General features: G+C 32.9%; 2 protein-coding genes across 3 annotated transcripts in view; both read right to left on the bottom strand.

Moving 5' to 3' along the window:
• LOC106882836 (uncharacterized) overlaps positions 1-1283 on the bottom strand; it is a 55259-nt gene extending 53976 nt beyond the window's left edge. The window contains exons 1-2 of the mRNA XM_052972562.1: positions 1097-1283; positions 578-840 (exon numbers count right to left, since the gene is read on the bottom strand). Of these exons, the coding sequence (XP_052828522.1) occupies positions 578-592 (15 nt within the window). The 5' untranslated portion in view covers positions 593-840; positions 1097-1283. The remainder of the gene's footprint in view (positions 1-577; positions 841-1096) is intronic.
• A 4942-nt stretch (positions 1284-6225) lies between these two features.
• LOC106882837 (receptor-type tyrosine-protein phosphatase T) overlaps positions 6226-26442 on the bottom strand; it is a 94693-nt gene continuing 74476 nt past the window's right edge. For both annotated transcript variants that reach the window (XM_052972275.1, XM_052972276.1), the window contains 11 exons: positions 26145-26264; positions 24113-24264; positions 23021-23156; positions 21847-22002; positions 20504-20606; positions 20175-20248; positions 18367-18501; positions 17214-17339; positions 16072-16232; positions 15202-15337; positions 6226-13097 (listed from right to left, as the gene is read on the bottom strand). In XM_052972275.1, the coding sequence (XP_052828235.1) occupies positions 13026-13097; positions 15202-15337; positions 16072-16232; positions 17214-17339; positions 18367-18501; positions 20175-20248; positions 20504-20606; positions 21847-22002; positions 23021-23156; positions 24113-24264; positions 26145-26264 (1371 nt within the window). In that variant the 3' untranslated portion in view covers positions 6226-13025. The remainder of the gene's footprint in view (positions 13098-15201; positions 15338-16071; positions 16233-17213; positions 17340-18366; positions 18502-20174; positions 20249-20503; positions 20607-21846; positions 22003-23020; positions 23157-24112; positions 24265-26144; positions 26265-26442) is intronic.

Below are 26442 nucleotides of genomic sequence, written 5' to 3'. Positions count from 1 at the left end.
ATATATATATATATATATATATATATACATACATATTGTGTGTGTGTGTGAGACCATCCTTTGTTTTGACTTGCCGAAATGTCAATGTTGTTCGTTAATTTCCATAATTTTTATTTATTTATTTACTTTTGTTTTAAAGTGAACCCGAGGAGAAAGTGAAAGGTGTATGTACGTGTATGTGTGTATGTACGCGTATGTGTGTGTGTGAGAGAGAGAGAGAGAAGGTGTGTGTTCTCATGTACGTATTTTTTTTTCCATGTATGTCTAAGTGGCATTCACTCTCTCACATGCATACAAAAAAGATGTATACACATGTATTTATGTCCGTCTACATGACAACACACCCCATCACTCACACGTTCAGACATTTTTCATTTTAAACTGCTCGAAATGACAGCCAAGACGAGGGATAACTTGAAAATAGCAATATTTTCTTCCGTTTTTGTCAAAAGTATTTTTAAAATTGAGATTCTTATTTTGAAAACTGTTTGAAGACCTTTTCAAAATTATTCAAAGTCATATTGTTATGCACAGAAATATTTACCAAATAAATCTACAAAAATGTTCAGCTACAAACCTTATATTTTTCCATGTGCTTAGAATAATTGTTCAATGTTTTTAATCTGTGGCCGCTTTTTTAAACGAAATCATTTCAAGTTGCCGAGGAATTGGAGAAAACAAACTTTTACTGCAGCAAACCAATTAGGGTTCAGACAAAATGTGGCATTAATAATATCGTTTGTGTTCGAATCTCACTCAATTACTTCGGTTTTGCAGAGTCGTTAAATACCTGGCAAATCCTAAATTCTTTTTAACCTTCTGTTGTACTTGCATTCATATCTAGAATGTTATAAAAGGAAATATTAAAACGATTCTTTACCGTTTCCCGACTCAGACTTGTGTCTCTTATTCTCACCAAGACACATTTTAAAATATTTACATAAATGAATTATTTTTATATATATAAAATCATTGGAAATTGTTAACAAGTCAAACATTTAAAAGCTTAACCAACAACAAAGTAGTCAAATCTATTTAATTTGCCTCTGTTTACCTGTTTTCAAACTAATAACAAAAACTATTGCCAATCACTGACCTGCATTATGTCGTCGCACACAGACACTTGTTGTTAGCGACCAGCTGTTAGCAACTGGAGAAGAGAAAAAGAAAGCTTTCTTCTGCTGTTCACCGTGTTTTCAACCCGGATCACCAAACACTCGCCGACATACCAAGATACGGGCCTGTACATACACACACACACCGACATACACGAGCACGCACGCGCGCACACACACACACACCAACACATGCATGCGCACGCGCACTCACACACACACAAGGGTGAAGATGTCGACTCTACTGAATTGTTGGGGATACTTGTGTGTAGTTTGTTGAAATTTGGGGGTTAATGCAGTTTTGCACCTCTCCTTGAAAAATGCATTTTTTTTGTTGAGAAGTTTCATTTCAGATACGAATATACAAAAAATATGCAAAGTTATTGTTTTGTGTAGTTGAAGATTTGTCTGTATACAAGTGTGTGTGTGTGCGGCTGTCTTCTGAGACAGGGATTGGAAACCTTTTGGTGCAGGAAGGCCTCCCGACAATCCCTCATTGAGGCCGCATTGAACAAATTATTATTCTTTTTTTAGTTATTTCATCCCCTCAGTAATTTATTAGTAAATTTAATAATAAAAAAAGACTGGTGTGTAGAAATGGAAAGCATGACTTTTCAAATGTTTTATTTAAGTACTTTTATACAAATAATAAGTAAATGAATGATATCGAAAGCAAGACATTTTCAAATATTTTAAGTAAGTAACATTGTATACAAGTAATAAGTAAATGAATAACGATCTTATTAAAAAGACAGCTTATGAACATCGAGAATATAACATTTTCAAATATTTAATCTAGGCAAGGAGGTACTTTTTATACAAATTAATGACTTCTTTGAATTTGCATTTTTTTTTTTTTTTTTGAGAAAGCATTTTGATATCAGACTCTAAAATGGCGGTTCTTAGTTTCAATTTGTCCTCCAAATGCTTATCTGTCAATTGCGTTCTCAGCGAATTCTTGACTTGCATCAAGTACGAGAATGGGTCCACAACAGTATGTTGAAGAAAAGCAGAAAATCAGTCGGCGAGCATGTTCATAAAGACGAGGATCTTTTACCGCATTTTTCCAAATTTCAATGGGATTTTCCCTCTTGTCAAACAAAGATTTCAGGATATTATCTTCAGACATTTCAATAAGCTCCATTTGTAACTCTTCGGGAGTCTCTGATACATTAACTAAGTGAGGCTGAAAAGCAAGTTTCAGAGCGATGTTATGTTTTTCAAAATCATTGAATCTTTTATTATGTTCTTCAACTAATTCGTATTCTTCAAAAGATTCAAAGATATCTTCTTCGTTTTCACTCCTTACCTTCGTAAGCTGAGGAAAGTGTTCTGATGAAAGTTTTGAGCCAAAACGAAGTTGAAAAAAATGACAATTTTTTCTCTAAATGTCCGAATTTTTTGCCACATATCATAAATACATTTATTTTTGCCTTGCAACGAAATGTTTAACTCGTTTTGTTTTGACATTACATCACATTAAAATGCAATATCTCTGTTAAAATTTGCATCTAATAAATCACAATGTTTGTTGTTTTCTTTGAATAAGTCAATTATTTGCCTTCGTAAAGACAAAATTTTGATCAATATTTTCCTTTGCGACAACCAGCGAACTTTTGAGTGATAAGGCAAATCCACATTAATCCGTTATGCATCATCAATATGCTTCAAAATTGACGATGCTTCAGGGCATTTACTCGAAAATAGGTTACAATACAAAGTGTCATTTAAGATGGCAGATTTTGCACAGAGATTTTGTTGATGTAAAACACAATTAGTTCTTTGGTTACTCTTTTAAGATGTGCAACAAATCCTCCATTTTCAGGCACCATAGCTGTCGATCTGTATTAGTCCTTCTTGAAAGAGGCACCTCTTTATATTTGTTAACTTTATCGGGATCTATATATCCTACCACTTCTAAAATACATTCCCTTATGAGTTCTGCATCGTTGAATGGCTTACCTTGTTTTGTTTTTTCCAAGCAAATATGCAACTTTATAGCTGGCTTCAGTCCATTCCCTTGATGTAACACAAATTGGAAACATTGTCTTTGCTTTTGTTTTGACACTGCGACCTGTACACTGACTGTCAGTGAACAAGTCGCGGTCTCTAAGCGACGAAAATATTTTGGCAAATTAAATTTAAATGTTGAAGTGAATCTAAGGGTTTTTGTGTGTTTTTAAATGGCTTATAAACACCCTCCACGCTGCAATTGTAGCACACGATCTCAGATCAGATCACTTGCTATGCAAGTGCATCTCCATCTGTAAAAAGGACTTATTGATGCTCACTGTTGTTTATATCCTCTCTGATGAGAATGATGTATTTTTCCACATTATTCTTCCTCTTGGATTTATTTTAAAGCATATATTGAAACATATGTCGGTGATATGGTGATATAAATAACATCTTGAGCATTTGTCTCCATTTTCCATTATTCTTATGTTCTCCAAAACACGTCTCACTTCTCGGAATTAACTCTCACGCAAGTGTGATAACTAATTTCTTAGGTGCTTATGTGACATTTGGCTACCTTGTAATTGTTCCTCTGGGTCTTTCCTTGTAAATTGAACATTTATATATATATATATACAAAGTATGGGGATTTAGTTCACAGGTGATCTAAATGACTAGGTACGCTAGGTAAGCGCTGTAATGGATTACCAGGGCTTCCAGGTTATAATTGAGACGGTAGTTATGGAGTAATTGTAGATTTCTGATATAGCGGATATATATATATATATATATATATATATATATATATATATATATATATATATATATATATATATATATATATATATTAAATAAAATAAGATAACAAGATTAAGGCAATGTGATATTTCTAGGACATTTATAAAGAGAAAGGTGGTCTTACAGCTGTTTCTGGGAAATAAATGTTATCCCATCATCAGAGAAGAGTTAAGAGAGTTTCGATATAAGGACTTAGTAGAGTTCATTATATAAAAAGTTATTTTGGAAAGGGAGTAATACAGAAAGTATAAAGGGATATATGAAAATAAAATAACTTTTTATATAATGAACTCTACTAAGTCCTTATATCGAAACTCTCTGATGATGGGTTATCATTTATTTTCCTGAAACAGCTGTAAGACCACCTTTCTCTTTAGAAATATATTGCATTGGCCTTGTTATTTAACATATACATGCTCACATATGACCCACCTTAGACTCCTCAGTCAAACTATCATTAAACTGGGAGTTTAACAGCAGTCCTTCCATAGCACTTACATAGCATTACCTGCTTTTTGGGTCTTCTGGATACCAAAACCTCTCATACTATATATATATATATATATATATATATATACACACACACACACATATATATATATATATATATATATATGGAGTAAAAGCAGCTCTAGTATAATAAATATTGTTAAATACATATATAAATGTATATGCTATGTGCATTTTCCAGTGGCTGCAATGGCGTAGCAGAGTATATAATTCTCGTGTCGCAGTCTTAAAACACCTTAGAGCCATGGACAAGCTAGACAACTGACTCTCAATCCCATTTGAGAATTATGGACATCGATGTTTTGCCATTTTTTGTGGCTTATCAACACCACTTACCTGCCTGGGTTCAAGATGAGTCAGCTAGCCAATCCAATGGCTTATATGCTCATGGTTTGTAAAATCATGAGCTGGTATGCCCAGAAATTGCATATCTAAGAGAAAATTTACGTATGAAGTAAAAGCAGTTGTGGGTTGAAGGCGAGTCAGCTAGCCAGTCCAATGGCTTTCTGGACATACCAGCTCATGATTTTACAAGTCATGAGCATATAAGCCGTTGAACTGGCTAGCTGACTTGCCTTCAACCCAGGAGGGGAAGTGGTGTTGATAAGCCACAAAAATAGTGAAACAGCAATGTCCATCACTCTCAAATAGGATTGAGGGTGAGTTATCTGGCCTTGAATTCCTTTCTGTTGAAGAGCATAGGCTCAAAACCTAAAAGACTTTCTCGCCTTCTCGAGCATTAAACTAATACACCTGTTTGTTGTTTATACACCTGTCTTTGTCTTTTGTTTTTCTGTAAGTTTCAGCTATATATATATATCGTTTTTTTAGAAAAACATAATTCTAGAGAAGCACACTCTAAGAAGTAGAGCAGTCTATATTACTGGTGAAGGCCGGTTTATAATGTTACCTTGGGTTTCATAAAGGGTGCCTTTATGGTGTATCTTCACACCCTAAGACCTGTTAACCTATGGCCTCTTTAAATATGGAGGGGGAAACAGTACAGATACAAATAATGGGGATTATCTTCCTTTGCTGCTGGTCATTGGCTTCCAGCTGTGTTGTCCTCCTTCAGCCACGCCACCTGTCGGCTACGAGGGTAAAAGATAGCGAGTTATCTCCCACTCTCATTAGCAATCAATTTCCAGCTGTAGTGTAATTATTGCTATTCTCACTATTGTGCAGTTCCCAAAATGCTAACAGGAATCTCTGTTCTGGAGTTCGGTTCCTGGTACATGTGAGTTTTTCAGGATTTCCATGTGTTTGGCTACATATACCTCATTTTGTCACGTTCCATGACAGTGTCTCAGTCAGATTATGAACTTTTCAGCCAACTTTGGTACAAGCTGTCAGTGTAATTGTTTTATAGCTTAATTAGTTCTCATTTCCCCTTTGCCTTTTATATAGAGAAGGTTTATTATTTATTTATTTACTTATTTTTTGACATCCATTCACAACTGTCTTAATTGTTTTAGAAATTAAAGTTTTAGGGAAAATATGTTATAAAAATTAAGACAGTTGTGAATGGATATCAAAAGACAAGTAAATAAATAAATAATAAACCTTCTCTATATAAAAGGCAAAGGGGAAATGAGAACTAATTAAGCTATAAAACAATTACACTGACAGCTTGTACCAAAGTTGGCTGAAAAGTTCATAAGCTGACTGAGACACTGTCATGGAACGTGACAAAATGAGGTTTATTCCTTTTCCTGGTGGTCCTTGATAACAGCGTTTCATGGATTAGCCTTGATCATCCTGTATATTCCAGAGTATGGACACTATAAAACACACACACACACACAAAAACAACAAAAAACAAAACAAGAACACCAACAGCAATCAGTACCTTCAATATAAATTTATAATTTGCCCTCAGACTTATGTTTTTTTTCTCCAGTTTGTTTCACCACTACAGCCTAGCTCATGCTTTGAGCCCCTTATAGATAAGAAGTTCTTCTATTTCATATTTAAATGTAGGTACTTCTGTTGATTCTGCTAGTCGAAATAAAATGGAAGTGAAATGGTCAAGAATATTATACAGCAATGTTCATGATATTTATTTGTGATGTGAAGATAATGGCAAATAATAGAGAAATAAAAAACTGAAGCCGAAGCTGAAGAAATGTTAACAATACAGATATTGTAATGATGAAAATAAATTCAAATAAAAACTTATTATATAGAATTGATGGATATTATAAAAAATTCAGCAATGTAAAATTTATTGAAATATTTTCGATATAAAAAAGCCCTTAAGTTTACAAATAATAATATTGTGTTGCAAATTTCATCAGCAAATGTTCATTTTTATTGCATTTTTATTGAACATAAAAAAAAAATTTAAAAAAAAAAAAAAAAATCATTAAAAGCTTGAAAAACATTTTCAGCAGCATAATATGTAGGAATTCAGAGATGTTGTATCAACTCAGAGTTTACAACTAACATCAATTTAAGCAGCAATATATATTAAAAAAATGTTTGTGGAAGATATACAAGTGTGTAGTAATAATAATAATAATAATAATAATAATAATAATAATAATAATAATAATCCTTTCTGCTGTAGGCACAAGGCCTGAAATTTTTTTTTGGGGGGGGGGCTAGTTGAGTACATTGACCCGAGTGCGTAACATACTTATTTCATTGACTCTGAAAGGGTGAAGGGCAAAGTCAACCTTGGCAGAACTTGAACTCAGAACGTAATGATGGATGAAATGTTGCTAAGCATTTTTCCCAGCATCCAAACAATTCTGCCAGCTCACCGCCTTAATAATAATAATAATAATAATAATAATAATAATAATAATAATAATAATAGAAATTATAAAAATAAAAATAAATAATTATAAATTCTGCAATGATTATCTAAATACAATTAATTACAGATTTGTTTCAATGTAAAAAAAAAAAGTCTTTATTAAAGCTGAAAAATCATTGAGTCATCAATATGCATTGTACAATGGCAAAATGAAAACTTCTGCAAAAGTATTTTCAAACTTAAAAGAGAAAAGTTTCTGTACAGTTTCCATTTAACTGCATTTTTCAGTGACATTTACAAAGGAAAAGTGTGTCAAGCCATTTCATAGATTTATTTCAAATATGAAAATAAAATTTCATTCCTACAATCTTCAAAATAAAAGTGACTGTGTTTTCAGTAAAATTAAATTTTCCCAGGAAGAATAAGCATTTTTCACATATAAGAATTATAATATATATATATATATATATATATATATTATATCAAGAGTATACATATATATATTATATATAATATATACATGTATATATTATATACATATATATGTATACACACACACACATATATACAAATATATATATGTGTGTGTGTATATTTTATATAAATACACACACATATTAATGTTTGTTTTTATGAGAAGTTACATATAAAAACCATTTAACATTAAACTGAGGGATTACTCAATACTTTTTTGTAGAGTATACATTTATTAATTTTTAAAAGGAAAAAGTTGATAGTGACTTTGAAGTTTCAGCTTGCTTACCATCAAAAGACTGATGATGGCAAGGGAATCAAAACTTTGAAGTCACTGTACACCTAACCTTTGTAATTTAAATGCTAAAGATGAATATTTTATGAAGTGAAATTTGAAACAAACAAATATAAATGAATATTATGAATGAAAAAGTAGTAGATGATATTAATTATGAGGTGAAAATCAGCAGTTGATAAGATCAGCTCAAATAATGAAGTTGAAGCAATACATAGGACCATAATAATCAAGTTGGCACTTAATGCAAAGGTTTATCAGATTTGATATATTCTGGTCAGATTAAAGAATCTCAACAGCACACTTAAAATTCAAGCTAGTTATGTATCTTAATAATAGACTGAATTAAAAGAGATGCTATGTACAATAATCTCCTCCTGAATAGAAAGAGGCGGTTTTGGAATAAAGGAATAGGAATTTAAGGAATGAGATGGGATGTTTGCAAAGGCATAACTAAAAAGAAAAAATAAGAAAAAAAAAGAAGATAAAAACAAAAATAAAACAGTGTGAAGATCATTAAAGCCTTACAATAAAACATGATATTTATATAATTGAAACAATAATTAGTGACTGTAAATAGCTAAGATATGAAGAATTATCCAGAGTACTTATATGCATATTGCATGTTTATTTAAATGTCTATCATACATATATATATATATATATATATATATATATATATATATATATATATATATATGTATGTATATTTATGCCTATTATGCATCTACATGTGTATTACATGGATATTGATATGTACATACATATGACCATCACATGTCTACTCATATGTTTATTCTTTGTACGTTTCCTATACAGCAGTCTTTCATTTGTTATATTTCTGTAGGTAGAACATGTCTATTTATGTGTTATATATCTATATACCTTTTACATGTCTACATGTAATATACATGTTTTGTATTTTTATTTATGCTTCTTATACATCTATTTTATTTATATATCTGTTTAATTATGAGTTGATATGCTTAATTATAAGTATATTTATGTGTGTGTGTGTGTGTGTATATATATATATATATATATATATATATATATATATATACACACATAGATATGTATGCATAAACATATATATTCTATAAAAATACACACACACATATATATGTATATATGTGTGTGTGTGTATTGTATTTATGTATGTATATTATTCGACACTTTAAGTTATTAAAAAAGAAAGAATACAGAAAGCTGATAAAAATCCAGTATTTTTTAGCAGTTCCATTTTTACATTAAAAGAAAATGTAAAAATTGTCAAAATTCCAAACCTAAAGAAGTTTGTAGATTGTTCAAACTTGTTTTTATCCCATGGCCTTTTTCAGGAAAGAAAAATTGTTTTTGAGAGAGAAATAAAATTTATGGAAATAAATATTCATATAAAGTTTGTGCTATATATATATATATATATATATATATATATACACATATATCTTAAAAACATTTTTGAAGCTGACTTGTAATTTTACCAGCTATTACTTTCAAATTACTTGACATTTTACTTTCAAACTGAACAGCTATATATTGTCTGACATAATTGGAAGTAAAACAATGCCTGCAGATATTGTCAAAACATCATTTTAACATTTATTTAAAATCTTTTAATGGTTTCTTTTGACTAAACACATGACCAATTCTTTCAAAACGGAGGGGGGTAGTGTTAGAATTTACCCAAGTTAATTACTGGGTGAATATATTATTTATACCAGAGGAATGAAAGGCAAAGCAAACTCCAATGGGATTTAAACTCACAGAATGAATTGGAAAGAGACTAAATACTGGGTGGCCCTGCATGTTTGCCCAGCTCTATTACACTGAAGAATTTCTCACACTAATAGGAAACTTGAAAGGGACAAACCCAGAGAAGAAATGAAGAGTCATAATGATTTGATGTTTATCCATTTCCTAAGAGCACCAGAGATGTATGAGAAAGCTCCCTCCCTGTGGTATCTGCCAATAATAATAATAATAGTAATGACCATGGCGATGATGATGATGATAATAATGATACTACTACTACTACTACTACTAATAATAATAATAAAAAATAATAGTATTGATGGTGATGATAATGATGATGATTTACTACATTGGAACAAAATCACACATTTTAGACAAGGAGCGATAGTCATGTAATTTGATTCCAGTATATTACTGGTACACCGGAGGGATGAAAGGCAAAGTTGACATCAACAGGATTTTGTATTCAGATCATAAAGAAATCCAATTAAATGCTATAAAGCATTTAGTCTAGCACAACTGTTTCTGCCATTTAATTACTCTTTAGCATAATAATAATAATAATGATGATGATGATGATGATGATGATGATGATGATGATGATGATGATGGTTTCTGATTTATGCACAAGGTCAACAATATCAAGGGGAGGGGTTTAGTTGATACTATTGCCCCCAGTACATTATTTGTAATTTATCTTATCAACCCCAAGGGATGAAAGGCATATTTGACCTTGGCAAGATTTGAACTCAGAATGCAAAAAGTTGGAAAAATTATTATTATTTCTAACTGAGACTTCCATGTAAACCAGTGAAAGATGCAGCAAGTAAGTAATCTCACTTCTATCTGGAATTCTTACTGATTCAGCTTGACTAGGAGGGTTAAGGTTGACATTCTACAGAACACCTGGATATTAATCTTACAATACAGAAGGTATCCATGAAGCCTAATGTAGCATTAATGTAGCAGCCGAGGTTGGTAAGTCAGTCTATAGAACATAGAGAAGAAGACTGCCTTACTGGACATGGCTCTGCAGGTAATTGGAAGCAAAGCACTACAACAGCCATCAGGTTTATTGTCCAGCGTTGGTGCACACTCACAACTAATCAGACTCAATGAGAAATTTACAATTAAGCTACGAAAAAGAAAAAAACAAAAAGACAAAAAAAAGTCCAAATATAGCACAAGGCCACACATTTTAGCGGGAGGAAGAGGTATATTGGTAACTTCTATAAATCCCAGTATTTCACTGGTACTTATTTTATCCATCCGAAAGGGATGAAAGGCAAAGTCAACCCTGGCAGGATTCGCACTCTTAAAGGGATCTTTACTAAACACTACAAGGCATTTTCTTCAGCACTCTACTGACTCTGCCAGAAGATGATGATTTAGCAATGAAGATTATGATGATGATGATGATGATGATGATTTCTTTGAGCGAGATAACAAGGCCAATATTTTCTAAAGGGATGGAGTAGTATGTTGGATCATTTTCAGGGAAATGCTAGGACTTTACCAAGATTGAAAATAATTCCAAAAGATGAAAACTGAGAACAGTGAAACCAAAGCTGTGATGCGTTCAGATGAACATGACTGTTCCTTCATCACCAACATGAACACAACAACAACAATGATGATGGTGATGATGATGATGATGATAATGATGATTCCTAATATAGGCAAGAGGTCATGAATTGTAAGGAAGCGGGGGGATACAGTTTGATTACATCAACTCCATTACAATTTCATTATTTTATTGAACCCTTGGAAGGATGTAAGGCAAAGTTTGCCCTGTTGCGATTTGAACTCAGAACATAAAGGGTTATAACTAAATGCTACCAAAGCATTTTGTTCAATGCTCCAACACTAATGATTTATTACACTGGCACATTGCCATGCAACTTTTTAGGGGGTAGGGTGGGAGATATATACTGGGTACTTTATTTTATTGACCACCCCTGGAGAGATTAAAGGCAAAGTTGACCTCGGTGGGATTTGAACTCAAAATGTAAAAGGCTGTCACTAATATGGAAAGGCATTTTGTTCTGGTGCTCTAGCAATTCTGCCACTCTCAAAAAATAAATAAATAAAAGAGAAAAAAAAAATGAAATAATGATAATAAATTTGCAACATAGGCATGAAGCCATATATTTATAGAAAAAGAATATAGGAAGTGGGGACATTCATGCCTTTTTTCGAAGACATTGGAAAGGTAATGTGAAGTGGTCCCAATTTTGCATGGACTCACTCCATAAAGAATTTGCTGTTGCTCAATAGCACCTGTGAATAATAATAATAATAATAACAATAATAATAATAATAATAATAATAATAATAACAACAACAATAATAATAATTATGATAATGACTGTGAAAATGATTTCTAAGCTTGACCCAAAGACATACATTTAAAAGGGAGTGGGGTATAGTCGATTAAATTGACCATCCCAAGTACATAGCTGGTACTTATATTATCAACCCTGGAGGGATTCAAACTCACAACATAAAGGGAATGTAACTAAATACCACAGAATATTAAATGCAAATAAAAGAGGAAGATGAATAAGAATAGGAAAGGAGAAGAGGAGGAGGAAGAGAAAAAAGAAGAAGAAATGTGTAAGAATGTTTAGAAAATGACCAATTTAGGAAAGACGAATTATGGCTAATATTTTGGTGATTTTGATAAAAGAAATTGATATAAAAAATGATTAAGACCCTTCCCCTGAAACTGTAAATGTGAACTAATTAAGTCCATAAAATAATATATAGTAGCAAATATATGTTGGTGAAATGTGTTATTCTGTGTTACAAAGAAATGAAATTTAAAAAAAAAAAAAAAAACATGGAGGATTTCAAACTGTTTTTGTTAGTCTGGTCTTCAAATCAGTTCTAACTAATAACAATAAAACTGACTTCATTCATTTCCAGGTTTCTCTACATAAAATATAAAATTGTAAATATTGTTCATACCTCAGCATGGATGATTATAATAGATGATGATGATGATGGTAATAATAATAATAATAATAATAATAATAATGCTGATGATAATAACAACAAAAAAGAATAATCCAATTTAATATGAGTTAAGCAAACTAGACAAATAAAAAATGTCATGGAAATAATATATTTTATGATAGAAATAAAAAACAACAATGATAATAATAATAATAATAATAATAATAATAATAATAATAATAATAATGATGATAATGATAATGATAATATCTTTCAGAGATTGGGAGTTTGACATTGTCTTCTACTTCATCAGTAATTGTCCCCTTACCTAACAAATAATAATACAGTTCAGATCAGAAACTATTTATGTACATAAAGCATGACATTTTCAAATTTGGTCCATTTATACATTCCCATAAGCTTGGAATCGGTCAATATATTCCATGACAGCTGTATAGCAAAATTTAAATTGGTCCTGGAAAAGAGAAAAATTGAAAATAAGAAAAACATGAAAAATGTTTGTAAATGACTTTTATAAATAAGAAAACTGCTACAATCAAATAACATATCCAGAAAAGAGAAGAGCAACCATTTTGTATGGTTGAAGAGAGAGGAGAGATGTGAGGCAGTGAAGAAAAGCAGAGAGTGAGGAAGTGAGAGAGAGAGAGAGAGAGAGAGATATTTTAAAGAAGTATAAGAGAGAGGTGCATTGCGAGCGAAGAAAGAAAATATAAAGCAAGAACAGAGCGATAAGTCGCCGTTTTAAAGATGTAATAAAATTAATTAGTTCTTATGAGTTGTGTCCCTTTAATACCACGCAAAAAATCGACAAAAATTTAAGAATTAAAATTAAATATCTTTTTTTTCTAATGGATAGAATTTTACGAAACCTTTACCAATATATTCCTTTAGCATTTCTCTTTCATATTAATATCAATATAATAATTCTTAATCGAAATTAAAAGAATGGTGTGGATTCAAAGTGCCGATGTCAGGCGTTACTACTCATCAGTCAACCAGTTTGGGCTTTACATTTTTGCTCTTAACTTTTTTTCTATTGAACCAGATTTTAAGTATTTTATGTCTAAATGTAGCTTATAACTAGTCAAACATAATTCAAAGAAACTAAATTTTATTTCGATTAAAACTGGATTAGTGAGACTGCTTGAAGACGCCGACTGCGACCAAAAAGCGACGTTAAGAGTTATTATTCGACTACTACCGTAGTTGAATGATAAACATACATCTCTGGTTATATAAAATGCTGAAGAATTTACATCTCCAATTATCTTATAATAATTCTGCTTGTCGCTCTGTTACTTAGCCTGACCCTAACACTTTCATGTGATTAGTTGAAAAGCAAGAGAAAGAGAAAGAGAGAAAGAGAGAGAGAGAGAGAGAGAGAGAGAGAGAGAGAGAGAAGCGTCCATGATGTGAAGTAGGAGGAATGTAATATCTATTATGTGATTAAAAAAGTTAGTTAACGGTAGTGATACAGAGAGTAGTTAGAGAGAGAGAGGGAGGGAGAGAGATGATGATGGTGGTGGTGAAGGTGTGGTGGTGGAGATGGTGGTGAATTGAAAGGTGTACGCAAATTGAAATATGTACTGACTGATCCATTGTCTTGGCTTATAGGTTACCAATGATGTGTTTTTCAGAGTATATTCCGTTGCATTAAATTTCTACCCCCATGAAATTGTGACTCCTATATTTTACATCTAAAACAATTTTTTGTGCTATAAAATTATTAAAATATGGTAGATTAGAATAAAGCAGGAAAAGTATGAGTGGTTATGTGATAAATAAAAATTGATTAATTAATTTATTGATTGTTATTTTAAAGACTGTTACAAGTCATAAGAGAGATATAACAATGGAATTTGTTTTAAAAAATTGCAACAAAATAATGGAATAAGTAAAAAAAAAAGGTGAAACTATGAAAGTGTTCAATATATATGCAATATATTATTAACTCTGTTGTGTTTGGAGTCAGTTATAGAATAAACGTGTTATAGAATTTCTGGCAGGCTTTCATTGATGAGAGAACTTGGAAGAAAAAAAAAAAAAAGATTACAGAAAATATGCCACACCCACACCTGAAGAAGGCTGGAGGGTATATCAGCCGTAACTTTGTCTTAACAACAAACAAGATGAGGACAAATATCCATTGAATGTAAATAATGTACATAATTCCTCATCTCTTAAATATAGAACAGAATTCTTTAATATTGGATATTTCTTCCAGTTCTGTTTTTTCTAAAATGGAAACCTAACAGGAATAAAAAAAAAAAAAAAAAAAGGTATTAGTGCTTAGTACCAGGCCATCATTGATCAAGTCAACTTATGATGAAAGACATTCCAGCCATGACAATCCCAACATTCTCTTGGGGATGGTATTCCTAGTTCTATATTTGTGAATGTGTTCTTGTTCAAGACATTGAAATTTGAGGAAAATTTAGCAATTTTTTCAAGCTGTTTGAAAAGTGACAACAAAACATAGAGGCTTCATCATTGAGATTATGGGATTTTTGCAATAGAAAAGAAACCTAAATGAAGATAAGGTTTTGGCTTGTACTTACCAAATCTGTAAGAACCTGTGGCCTGGGTAACTGCATAGTCCGTATAATATATGGAATATTTACAGTTCTTTCTTTTTGTAATAATAACAGAGAAGAAAATACAACACAAAACAATCCACTTCGTTCGGCACCATTCCTGTTAACGAAATAAAACAAATGAAAGGAGATTTTCAAATTGTCTATTTGACAGAAAAAAAGGCATAAACAACTACATTATCCACCAGCAGGATGTAATTTATGGGTGAGTTGGCTGATGTTTCTAACAAACTAAGCAATAATGTGTAGACATTGAGTAATAAAGTTCAGTAAATTAGCTAAATTAACCCTGAAAATGGAGGTAATTTTCTTCTTGTCTTTTATTATTGTTTAGTAAAAGGAGAAAGTGAAGACAACTGGCAGCAAGAAATTCTCTTAGACTCGAGATAAGATACAAATATTTACCACCAAGTGGGCTCTACAATTAAAGGTAGCCATGGGCTGTGTGATAGGGTTAAAATGGGTGTCAGATTGATTCTGTAACTCAAATTGTTATTGTGTTGAGTATTAGAAAATAGAAACAAATTTTAGGAACTGCTGCCATTGTTGGTGGTGAAGAGTTTCTATTTGAACATCCGTTATAAATGGTGCTTCTGTGAGAGTGTGACTGTGAATTAGGAACAATGAAGATAATAGTTCTATTAAAGAGCACTTTATTTCCATTGGGGAAGCTTGGGGGAAAAAAGGAAATAGAAATTAGTGATAGAAATGACTGGCTATAACAGGCTTTTGCCATGCTACTTCATTGGAACAATTAACGATTTAATTCATCATCATCATCATCATCATCATCATCAGAAGCAGTAAATCACCATAAGAAAACATTTTACTTACAAGCAGTGAACAACCATAGGTGCTTTTGGATTTGTCTGTGTTTGTTGAATATGTTGTTTAATTTCTTCAATCATATGTAAGAAGGATACAGTATTGTTTGGTACTGCAGATGTAGCTGGCCATGATGTGTATTGGTACTGTTTCACACTCAACTGTTTTCCCTGCAGTACATAAAATGATGATAATGTTTTTGCTATTTCATAAATGAGAATTGAAAATTTCAGAAACATCTTCATGTATTTATTGTAATATTCATTTTCAATTAAATACTAATTTATTACTGAACCAACTGAACCAAGAAATGATTTTTTTAGAAATTGCTGGGAAATAAAAATAAAGAGTGGAAGGGAAAGAGGTTCAAATAAAACTAAGAACGGAGTATTGTTCATACCTATGGGGTGGTATTGTAGCTAGACAAAATATGAGCATTTTTGAACACATTCAGTAAAAAGAAATTCATGTAATTGGTAAAGGTTTCCACTCACCAACACATCTAGAACCATTGGTTCAAAGAAGTATGGCTTCACCATTCTGCTTCTTCTATTACTACAACAAAAGCCTCTGATCTTCTGAACTAACTATTTTCAAAACCTCTTACACACAACCTACTTGTTCTCTCCGCATCTTCACTCTGTAACACCTTCCACACTCCAATACTTAAAGACTTAAACATTTCTAAATGGTCCTTTCTCTTAGAATTGAAATATAAGTAACATTATACTTCAACATTGAATTGTTGTTTCATAAAAAACATCAAAGAAAACTTTGTCCTTAAACATTTAAGCAAATGTCTGAATTCTAAGACTTATTTAAACTCATACCAATAGTGAACTAAATTAATATTACATCTAAATCAAAACTGCTTATAATGATTCAATCTTTCCCTTGTCGCTCGAATGAGAATGTGTGTCAGAAAAGACTTTGGTTTTCTTTACATTAGAGCTATTTATGAAAGCTAATATCATGAGACTGCTGATTAACTTACAAACCACCAAGTAAAGAAAGAACTAAAAGAAGAAAAAATTAAGTTTTGACTGTTCAAGATTCTTTACAGTTTCTCTAAATATAAAACAATGGGCTTTAAACAACTTTCTGACATAATGAAAATTTCCTTTTCAACAGGAATATTAAACTCAACAAACCGTTTCTGAATTTTGTATGAACAATATTCTTTCCATAAAGTCTGTCTTTTCTTCCGCCTTACTGCTATGGACAATAATGTGTCCAAACTCAATTTCACCATCGTCCTTCCAATATTTACAGCAGGTCTGAAAATCATTAAAAAGAAAACAAGTAGTTTCATTTATTGTTAAATATCTATTTCCTGTTAGGGTCAAAAAATTTTAGACTGTAGCAAGACATGAAAGATCTATTTTGTTGCTGTGGATGATTCTAGCAAATCAGAGCTGGAGGTGTATGAATGAAATGGCAGTGATCTGCCTTAGCTAAAAAAAAAACTCACTACAGCAGCAAAGCAGCAAATTCAAATTAGTTGCAGATTTGACGGTATAGAAACAACATTGCTTTCTTTGACATGTCACATTTTCTATGTTCACCACCAACTACACGCAACTCATTTCATCAATATCAACTTCCACTCTGCTTCATATAAATCTCAGTATATGTAGTAAGTCATGTGATTTTTCCTGTCTTGCACACATGTATTTGGTTCCCATTCATATGCAAGATGAATCCTTGTTACCATTTGCCAGCAGTCATTACACTACTGAATAAATTTCAATGTTTTTGTTTTATAAACTTGCCTTCTGAATGTTCTTTATTTACGCTTCTTTAAGAAATGACTGGAAATGGGTTCTTTCTATGAACTGTCTTTAAAAAAATGCTAACTACACACATTACGTTACAACTCAAACACGTTACATATAGGAGACATCCCTTGTAACTTACATTAGTGACTCACATAAAACATTGGTGACCTTGATGTGATTTGAACATGCAGCCTTCTGATGTGGAGTCAGATTCACAGCTAATTTGAAATTGTTGCTTTGCTGCTGTAGTGAGTTTTTTTTTTAGCTAAGGCAGACCACAGTTACTTTATTTATACAGCTCTGATTGGCTGGAATCTTCTACAGCACAAGTGAACTATTAGGCTACAGTAACAAAATAGATCTTTCCTGTCCTGCTTTAGAAGCCTTAGCATGGCTAAAATGGTTTCAAAATAATTTATAAATAATTTATAAAGTTTATAATTGATTTAAACACACATTGTGATGAGTATAAGAAATTTTCTTTGATGATATGTAGAATGTTAAAGAATATTAAAATTCAGCTCACTTCATCCATAGAATCATCACTATTCAGCATCACAATTGTGCTACTTTGGATATCACAAACCATTTGCCAAAAGTCTTCAATTGTTTCTTTCATCGGCATTTGTGTTGCTATATAATTGCGGGGATTTTCATGACTCTAAAATAATAGAAAAAAATGAATGGAATTAAATAAAATGTATCAAAAGCTCAAAAATATTCATCAAAATCAAACAAATTCATTCTCAAATCTAGAGTTTTTAAATTAATTTCTTGATAGAAACTAGCAAATGTTTATCACCATCATGAGTTATAATGTCATCTGAGTCTTGTATTATAATTACATTCACATCAAGGTTACTTTATAGAAATATAAAATGAACACAGTAATTTATTCTATCAGACCCACCCACCAGAAAGACGAGAGGGGAAGTGGAAGATCCTTTAATCTTTCAGATATGGGAGCAATGCCCCTATTGCAGGAGTCACAATAAATCCACTCAGGCAGGAGATTTAAAAAAATAGTTAATGAGCAAGCTAAGACATGGGCTCAAGAGGGTCCTTTAGTCTTGTTAAGGACATGACAACTTCAGTGTTAATGCAACAAGAAAAAGCATTCAATACACTGTGAAAAGTAATTGGTGTGAGGAGGGCCATCCAGCCATAGAAACCAAGCGAAAAAAGGAAACGGTTTGAAGGTCCTCTAGCCCATGTAAGAGTGCAGTGTCTCTAGATGAAAACTCACTCAGATGACTGGGATAACCTCTCCGATCCATACCAGCATAGAAAGAGGCCTTAAAATGACGATGAAGAACACACATACACCCATGTATGTATATAAACTGGAATTAGATGTTGTGTTGAAGAGAGAGAGAGAGGACTGCACTGGTGTGGATATGCGATGCGTATGGATGAGGAAAGCTGTGTAAAGATGTCTTGTTTGCTTCATGTGGCTGGAACTTGTGAAAGAGGGAGACACAAGAAGACATGGGATTAAGTGTGAAGGCTGACTTCAGGACCCTCAGCCTGACAGATGAGATGACAAAGGTCCAAGATTTCTGGAGATATGAGGTTTTTAAAAAGACTTGCTCTCCTTGGCAGAACTGAGTTCTGGAAATGCTGTTTCATGTTCTCCACCCACCACACACATAATGCCTGCCTCTTCCCAACTCCTACACACTATGCAACCATGTCATATCTCTCGTCTTCCCTACCTTCCACAGTGACTATATCATCTTTACTACTCTTGCTGCTTATACTCCCCCCTCTTCTGCACCTCTCTATGTTCCCCAGCTCATCGTTCTTGTATCCTCCACCCTTCAACCCATTTTCGCAGTCTGACTCTTCACTCCATCATCTGTCTATACATTCTTACAAACAACCCAACTGCCAATCCATCTCTACTCAGCTTGAGCCTTGTGGAGTCACCTTGGTACCTTATTACTATTATTTATCTCTTGCAGCCCCTACTGGTCATTTTTCTCTCTCCCTTTCCCTACTTTCCCTTACTAGACGTGAGGAGTAGCCTTTCAGATCTCTGTACAAGAACATACTTTGTCTACTCCATCTCATAGTAATCCCCTTGTCTCCTATGAAGCTGATCCACCCCCACCTTCTCCAGAGTTAGCCATGCGAACTGCTTGGTGACCTCCATACTGTAGGTGGCATATTGAAAACAGAGTTACATGTTGTATACATGCAGAGTTATTTTACATTATAAAACTTATACTTGAAGACTGTGTGAAACCTTAACTGAGAGTACAAAAGGACAAAAATAAATAAATGAATAATCAAACAAAATAATCTGAGTAAAATAAATAAAATATAAATTACAGGTAGATAAACCGCATTGATATATCGTGGCTGGCCATCAGGTGCAGGCTTTAGATATGGTCGATACAAGTCACCTGAAATTTGAAAGAAAAATTGTCAATGAATTGATAATTTCTATTGTTTGCTCCATGAGGAAGATGTTGTAACCCTTACACATTTGACATGGCCCTTCGATTATCTCCACCCATTTTGTAGAAAATTTGTTGATTAAATTTATAGATTTGAAGTGTCCCAATTTATTCAGTCATAAATATGTAGCTAAAAGGACTTTATAAATTTCCTCCACACAATGAACAATCACAAATCTAAAAACAATATTTATTACTTACTAGCAAGAATATTTTTCACACGCGTTTTATTCAAATTATTTTTCAATTTTGCTGTTTCTAAAAATTCTTGTGATGTATGAGGATATTCGAGTTCTTGTAGTTCCTGAATGTAAATAAAATATTTAGAAATTTACTTAGTTAAAATAAAGAATAGCAAGTTGTGTTTTAGCTACATCATGAATTCCATGCTCAACTGATTGGGGTTGATAGCACCAAGTATGGTGCTTGCTATCTTGACTATGAGTTACAGACTAAAATCTCTGGCAGCAGAAAGGTGAATGTGATAACACTGAGGTTCAGTTCATGAATGATCAAGGATCGTAGGAAACTTGCCTGTGGTCTTTAACATTTGGGGGTTTGGCAATATAAGTTCTATAGAGTACTAGAAACTAATAATGGAATAGTGCCACTCTAGACTATTATTAATTAAAATACCAGCTTCTATATCAGTAGAAACAGGTGGCAACTGACATTTCATGGGTCAAGATATATAAGGAATAAATTCGAGTAAAGTGAAAAATTAATTTATCTTGATGACTTCTGAATATAACAATTCCTGTCAGGACACAACTGTCATTAAAAGACAAACACAACAGAGGCAAAAGACCACTTTACAATAGTATTATGTATACATACATGATTTTAGGATTACGTATCAAAATTTTAAACTATCAACGTAATGAGAATGCAGATTTAAAAGATTCAAAATAAATTAACCATTTGCTTACTGCAAATTAATGAAATCAAATATATATCCATGACAATCTCACAATCTTTAAGCCTTAAAATGTTTTGCAATTGAGAATTTTAGGATAACATCTCTGACCAAAGCTGGGAGAGTTTCCAGTTAATAAGAGAAATAACTATGCACTATTTGCTTGCATTTAGGGGAAGGGAAATCAAAGGTGATATCATCATTATGAACAATATAGAGTTTTGTCATTGTTTAGTCCTAAGCTTGGCCTGACTCTGTAAACCTATGATTAAGGCTTTCTGGTTGTAATCATTTTCCATTTTTCCCAAGAGCACATTGTTCAATGCATATTTTGTTTTAAAGAAGGTACGACTTTGAGGAAGATTTAGCTACTGTCTCGATCAGATTGAATGACCACATACAGGATTCCTTGTTAAAGGATTCTACATGTGGTCATTCATGTTGGAGAGGTGAAACTCAATGAGGTGATGTCAGCTGAGTGTTTTAACATGAAAAAATGTGATGCAGAAGAGTGACATTCTTTGTTTTAGGGAAAAAAAAACAAAAAAAAAAAACATCTTTGAGTTTAGAGTCTCAGATATCTGATAGCAGGGGCCAAGTTTTAACTGAAAGTTTCTGTTAAACAAACCTGAAAATGTTGCTGCAGAAGAGTTTTACAAGAAACATTTTCCTCATTTTCTTCATTCAACTTCTGATAAAAACTGGGGAAATTCTCAATGGTTACTTGTGTCTGCTGTAAAAATATACTTTCCACAAGCGCAAAGTAAATGAATTCATATTGATCCTAAAAAGAAAAGTAACAATGTTATTAATTTGTTTCATATCAGCATACAGCATTGCTATTTTCCCAACAATTATAAAATTAATATTAAAACATTGATTTCTAGTTCTGTCACAAAGATGCAAATTTTTTGAGTTGAGTAACAGTTAATTATTCCCCCCCCCCCCAGCAGTCCACCCCTATGCATTTTTAAATACAATACGGCTCATTCTTCTCCAGGTCTGATCACACCATTTGTGTGTGTGTTTGAGAGAGAGAGAGAGGGAGGGAGGGAGGGGGGAGATTGATCACTGGACTGGTACTTTATTTATCTATCCTGAAAGGAAGGCAAAGTTGACTTTGGCAGGATTTGAATTCAGACCACAGACAGCCAGAATGGAAATTGCAAAGTGTTCCTTCCAATACTTTAATGACTACCAATTTGATGCCTTCACACACACACACACAAACACCACACATACACAAACACGACACATACACAAAAAACACACACATGTACACACGCATGCGCATGCACACACACACACACACACACTGATATATAGATATTTTTATATCACATAGGTATATGCAACACACTATGTATAATGCAAACTGACAATTGTAAGATATAAATAATATATACACTTGTTGACATATATCTAATAGACTAAATTTAAAATAAAAGAAGGCCTAGACACACAATTATAAATATCCAGCAGTGGGAACTCCATATTACACAGTGAAGTAGGTGACAGAAAGTCTCCCTTTGTTCAAATCCTGAAAACAGAAAGTATGCCAAGAGACAGAAGTCTTTGATTGTCTTTGCAGTCAGAATGACAGGCTCAAATATTAATGTTTTACCTAGTTTTAATAAAAAGAGGAAGTAGAATAAAATGTCTGATAATAAAACAATAAATACTGCTTACAAGTTTTTTTTTATATGATTTTTGCCAAAGTGCCAACTTTATTCTCATCATATATTCTTTTAAGTCTATTTAATCCGACTTTGATAAGAAGTATAAATATAATGTTGGAGTACCTCAATTTGTACCATATTCAGTCTGGCTTTTCTCATTCGATTTACACATCCAAAAATATCTATGGTACCTTGATGTAAAGCTTCATCCATCAAGAAATCTAGGGCAATAAATGTGCCACTCCTGCCAATTCCAGCACTAAAATAATAAGAAAATTTATAAACATGCAATATGCAATAAATGAAAACAATTTAAATGAAGTAAATCCTTTTAATCCACATTAAAATATGTCATCAAGTTTAATTGTATTATTCTATTGTCAAGTGTATTCCTTCCTTTGAGACTGACCACTCATTTTATTTTTCAGGCTGAAGTAAGGCATCAGTCAACAAAACAAGTCAAAAAGAGGGGAGGAACAGAAATCTTAAAATTAGTGATAACTCTTTTGGGAAGTTCTTCAGATTGTTATAGAACCTCAACACCGAGAGGAATCAAGCTTTCTTATACTCGTATGGAGAATAGTGCTGACTAAATGTTGTTTTAGAAAATTCACACCATTAGGCTTTGTTGTGTGTATATATGTATATATACATGGGTGTATACGTATATCTTTATACACACACATACACAAGTCCTTTAACGCCCCCCCCTAGCGCCCCTTTGCTCCAAATGGTCCCTGTTGAGAACCTTTGCTCTAAAATATTCTAGGGTTTCAATTATGTTAAACAATCACTCAAATAATCTGCAAGTATCAAAAACTGAAAAACTTCCTAAAATCATTCCATTTATATCACAATGGATGCAGACATTATCTGAAGTTTATGTTTCAACTACATGGTTATAGATACAATCTCACTACAAGTCCTTTGGGCTCGAATCTTATATCATAACCAAGGTAACCAATAGACTATACCAATAATTTGATAAATAGAAATTGTGTTGAAGCATGTTGAAAGAACTGTTCCTTTCATTGAGTGGCCACCATCTGGACTCCTGATTATCTTTGGTGGACTCCACTTTGTTGTAACCATTTGGGCCCAGTCATTTGTTAGAGGATCTGGGATAACTGCCTTCATCTAGGAAGACCTGTAAACATTATGGGCCTCTGACTGAAAAAAGAAAAGTTAAAAAAATAGCAGTGAAATAACATTTACCTGCAGTGCACCACAAGAGGTCCAGTTTCTGCCTCAGAATCATTACGAATTTTCATCATGAAATTAACTAATCCTGTTGGAGTTGGAGGAACTCCATGATCTGACCATGAGGTAAAGTGAAACTGATCCAGCTTTCTCACTGGTTCTTCACCCTAAAATATAAGACGAGAGAAGATGAAATGACAGTGCTCAGATGAAACAATGTTCTGCATATTGTTGTAGGATTGCAATGTTTATTATCAGTCCAAATATGCTTGATGCAGGTTCCAATTGGGGAACAAGCTACTCACTGCGTTTGGTCATGGAGAACATATCTGGCAACTTGACAAATGGTGTGTATATACTTAGATCAGCTTGCAGTACCATCTACCTAGGCTGTGAGATGCTAGCATCTCTAGGTAGATGGCGCTGTGAGTTGATCTAGGTGTCTACACACCATTTGTCAACAAGAGAGAGAGAGAGATATTCTCTGGGACAAAACGCAGCGAGCAGCTCGTTTCCCAGTTTGAATGTGCATCAAGCATACTCGGACTGATAATAACATTGCAAATTCACTTATTACTGCTTAGTGCTCCCCCCCCCCCCGCTCCATAATTGTTGATCACATTATTTGTTAATGCCTCGTATAAAGATATAAGAGATGTAAAGATGGCAATTAAAAATATACATTGTCATTCAAAGTGATTTAAAAACTGTTTTACTCTTTAATCTTGATGATGGGTCAAATATAGTAAGAGATGTGTTGTATTCTAAGATTTAATCCTTTATCTTCTCCCTAGAAATAGAGAGAAAATAAAGCCTCTCTAGAAATAGGAAGCCTTTATGTTGTTGCTTACCTCGGAAGAAATAGCTGCTAAATCTCATTTCAATGACACCCTGCCTTCTTAGAAGGACATATTGGATAATTTGGGGTCTGCTTAATCAGAACTGACCTGCAGTTAAACAACACCATATGTTTTGGTCTTTTATGGGTATCCTTTACTGACAGCAGAGGGTATTCTTTGTCAGTTCTTATCCCATATCCATTGCTCATATTGTCATCTTTTACTGTACACAGTTACAGATGCTCAAAGCAGTTGCTTGCTTCTCTTTGACATAACACTCACATTAACATTGCTTTTGCTTCACTTAACACTGACTTCTGTAATTAATGACAATGTTTCACCTCCATATAGTATTATGTTTTTTTATGCAGTCTAGGTGAGAGAGAGAGGAGAGAGATCCCTTTGTTGACAACAGAGATTGCAGTTCACTGAACTTCATTAGACCCTTTCTCACTATTTTCATTATAACTCTTCAGATTCATATTAAATCACCCTGACAACAAAATCTACCAACTACATCTAAAAAGCCATCTCAACATTCTGTAGACTTATAAGAACAATAGAAGTTGCAAATGGGCAGCCAAACACTAGTTCATTGCAACAGTGATATGAGAATGTCTAACTAAATGCAGAACAACTATTTCAAGGGACATTATTCCTTAAAAACCAGTTACCTAGTTTCTCAATGATGTTCACACACACACACACACACACACACACACACACACACTTGCAAGGTTACTACAGGCTTCCATACACTTTCTGTCTACCAAATCCCACTTATGAGATATAAACCAAACTGTGGCAATGGAAGAAGATACTTGCCCCAGGGTGTCATTCGATGGGATTGAACCCAGAACCATCAAGCAACAATGTGAACTTCTCAACTGTACAGTCATGTCAGGACTCACATGATATTTTATTGCCTCCTACAAAGATGAATAGTGAAGTTGACCTTGGTGGTGCAGAAATTCAAAATGTAAATGGCTATAACTAAATACCACACAGTTTGTTGACTGCTCCACCGCCTATCTGCCAATCCACTACCTATTGCCACCCCACACCCATTGTAAAACTAGTATTTGTAAAATCCCATTGTTCTGACAGCCTTGTTCCAATATCTTCAGATCAGATATTGCAACTTCTGTAGAAGTGAATTCTACTCACATTTGTAATTCAAAAGATTACAGAAAAAATAGATTTGGTACCTTTTGCAAAAAGAATGACCTGATGGTAAAATCACTGAAGTTTTGCTCTCGAATACATCGAATCTTTAAATCTCCAGAAATTTTCACTTCTTTATCTGGCCAATACTTTTCACATTTTGTCTGAAAATTTAAAAGTAAGTATAATCAAGAATAATCAAAGATGAAGTATTCACAATGAAGTTTGAATATGGAATGAAAAGCTTTGCATATATGCTAGATGAATGATCAGCATATATGTTACATATATATACAGAGAATTTGGCATATATATATATATATATATATATATATATATATA

Source organism: Octopus bimaculoides, chromosome 13, assembly GCF_001194135.2.
Source record: "Octopus bimaculoides isolate UCB-OBI-ISO-001 chromosome 13, ASM119413v2, whole genome shotgun sequence".
In the NCBI taxonomy this organism is placed as follows: Eukaryota; Metazoa; Mollusca; class Cephalopoda; order Octopoda; family Octopodidae; genus Octopus; species Octopus bimaculoides.
This window is presented reverse-complemented; position numbering and strand designations above follow the sequence as displayed.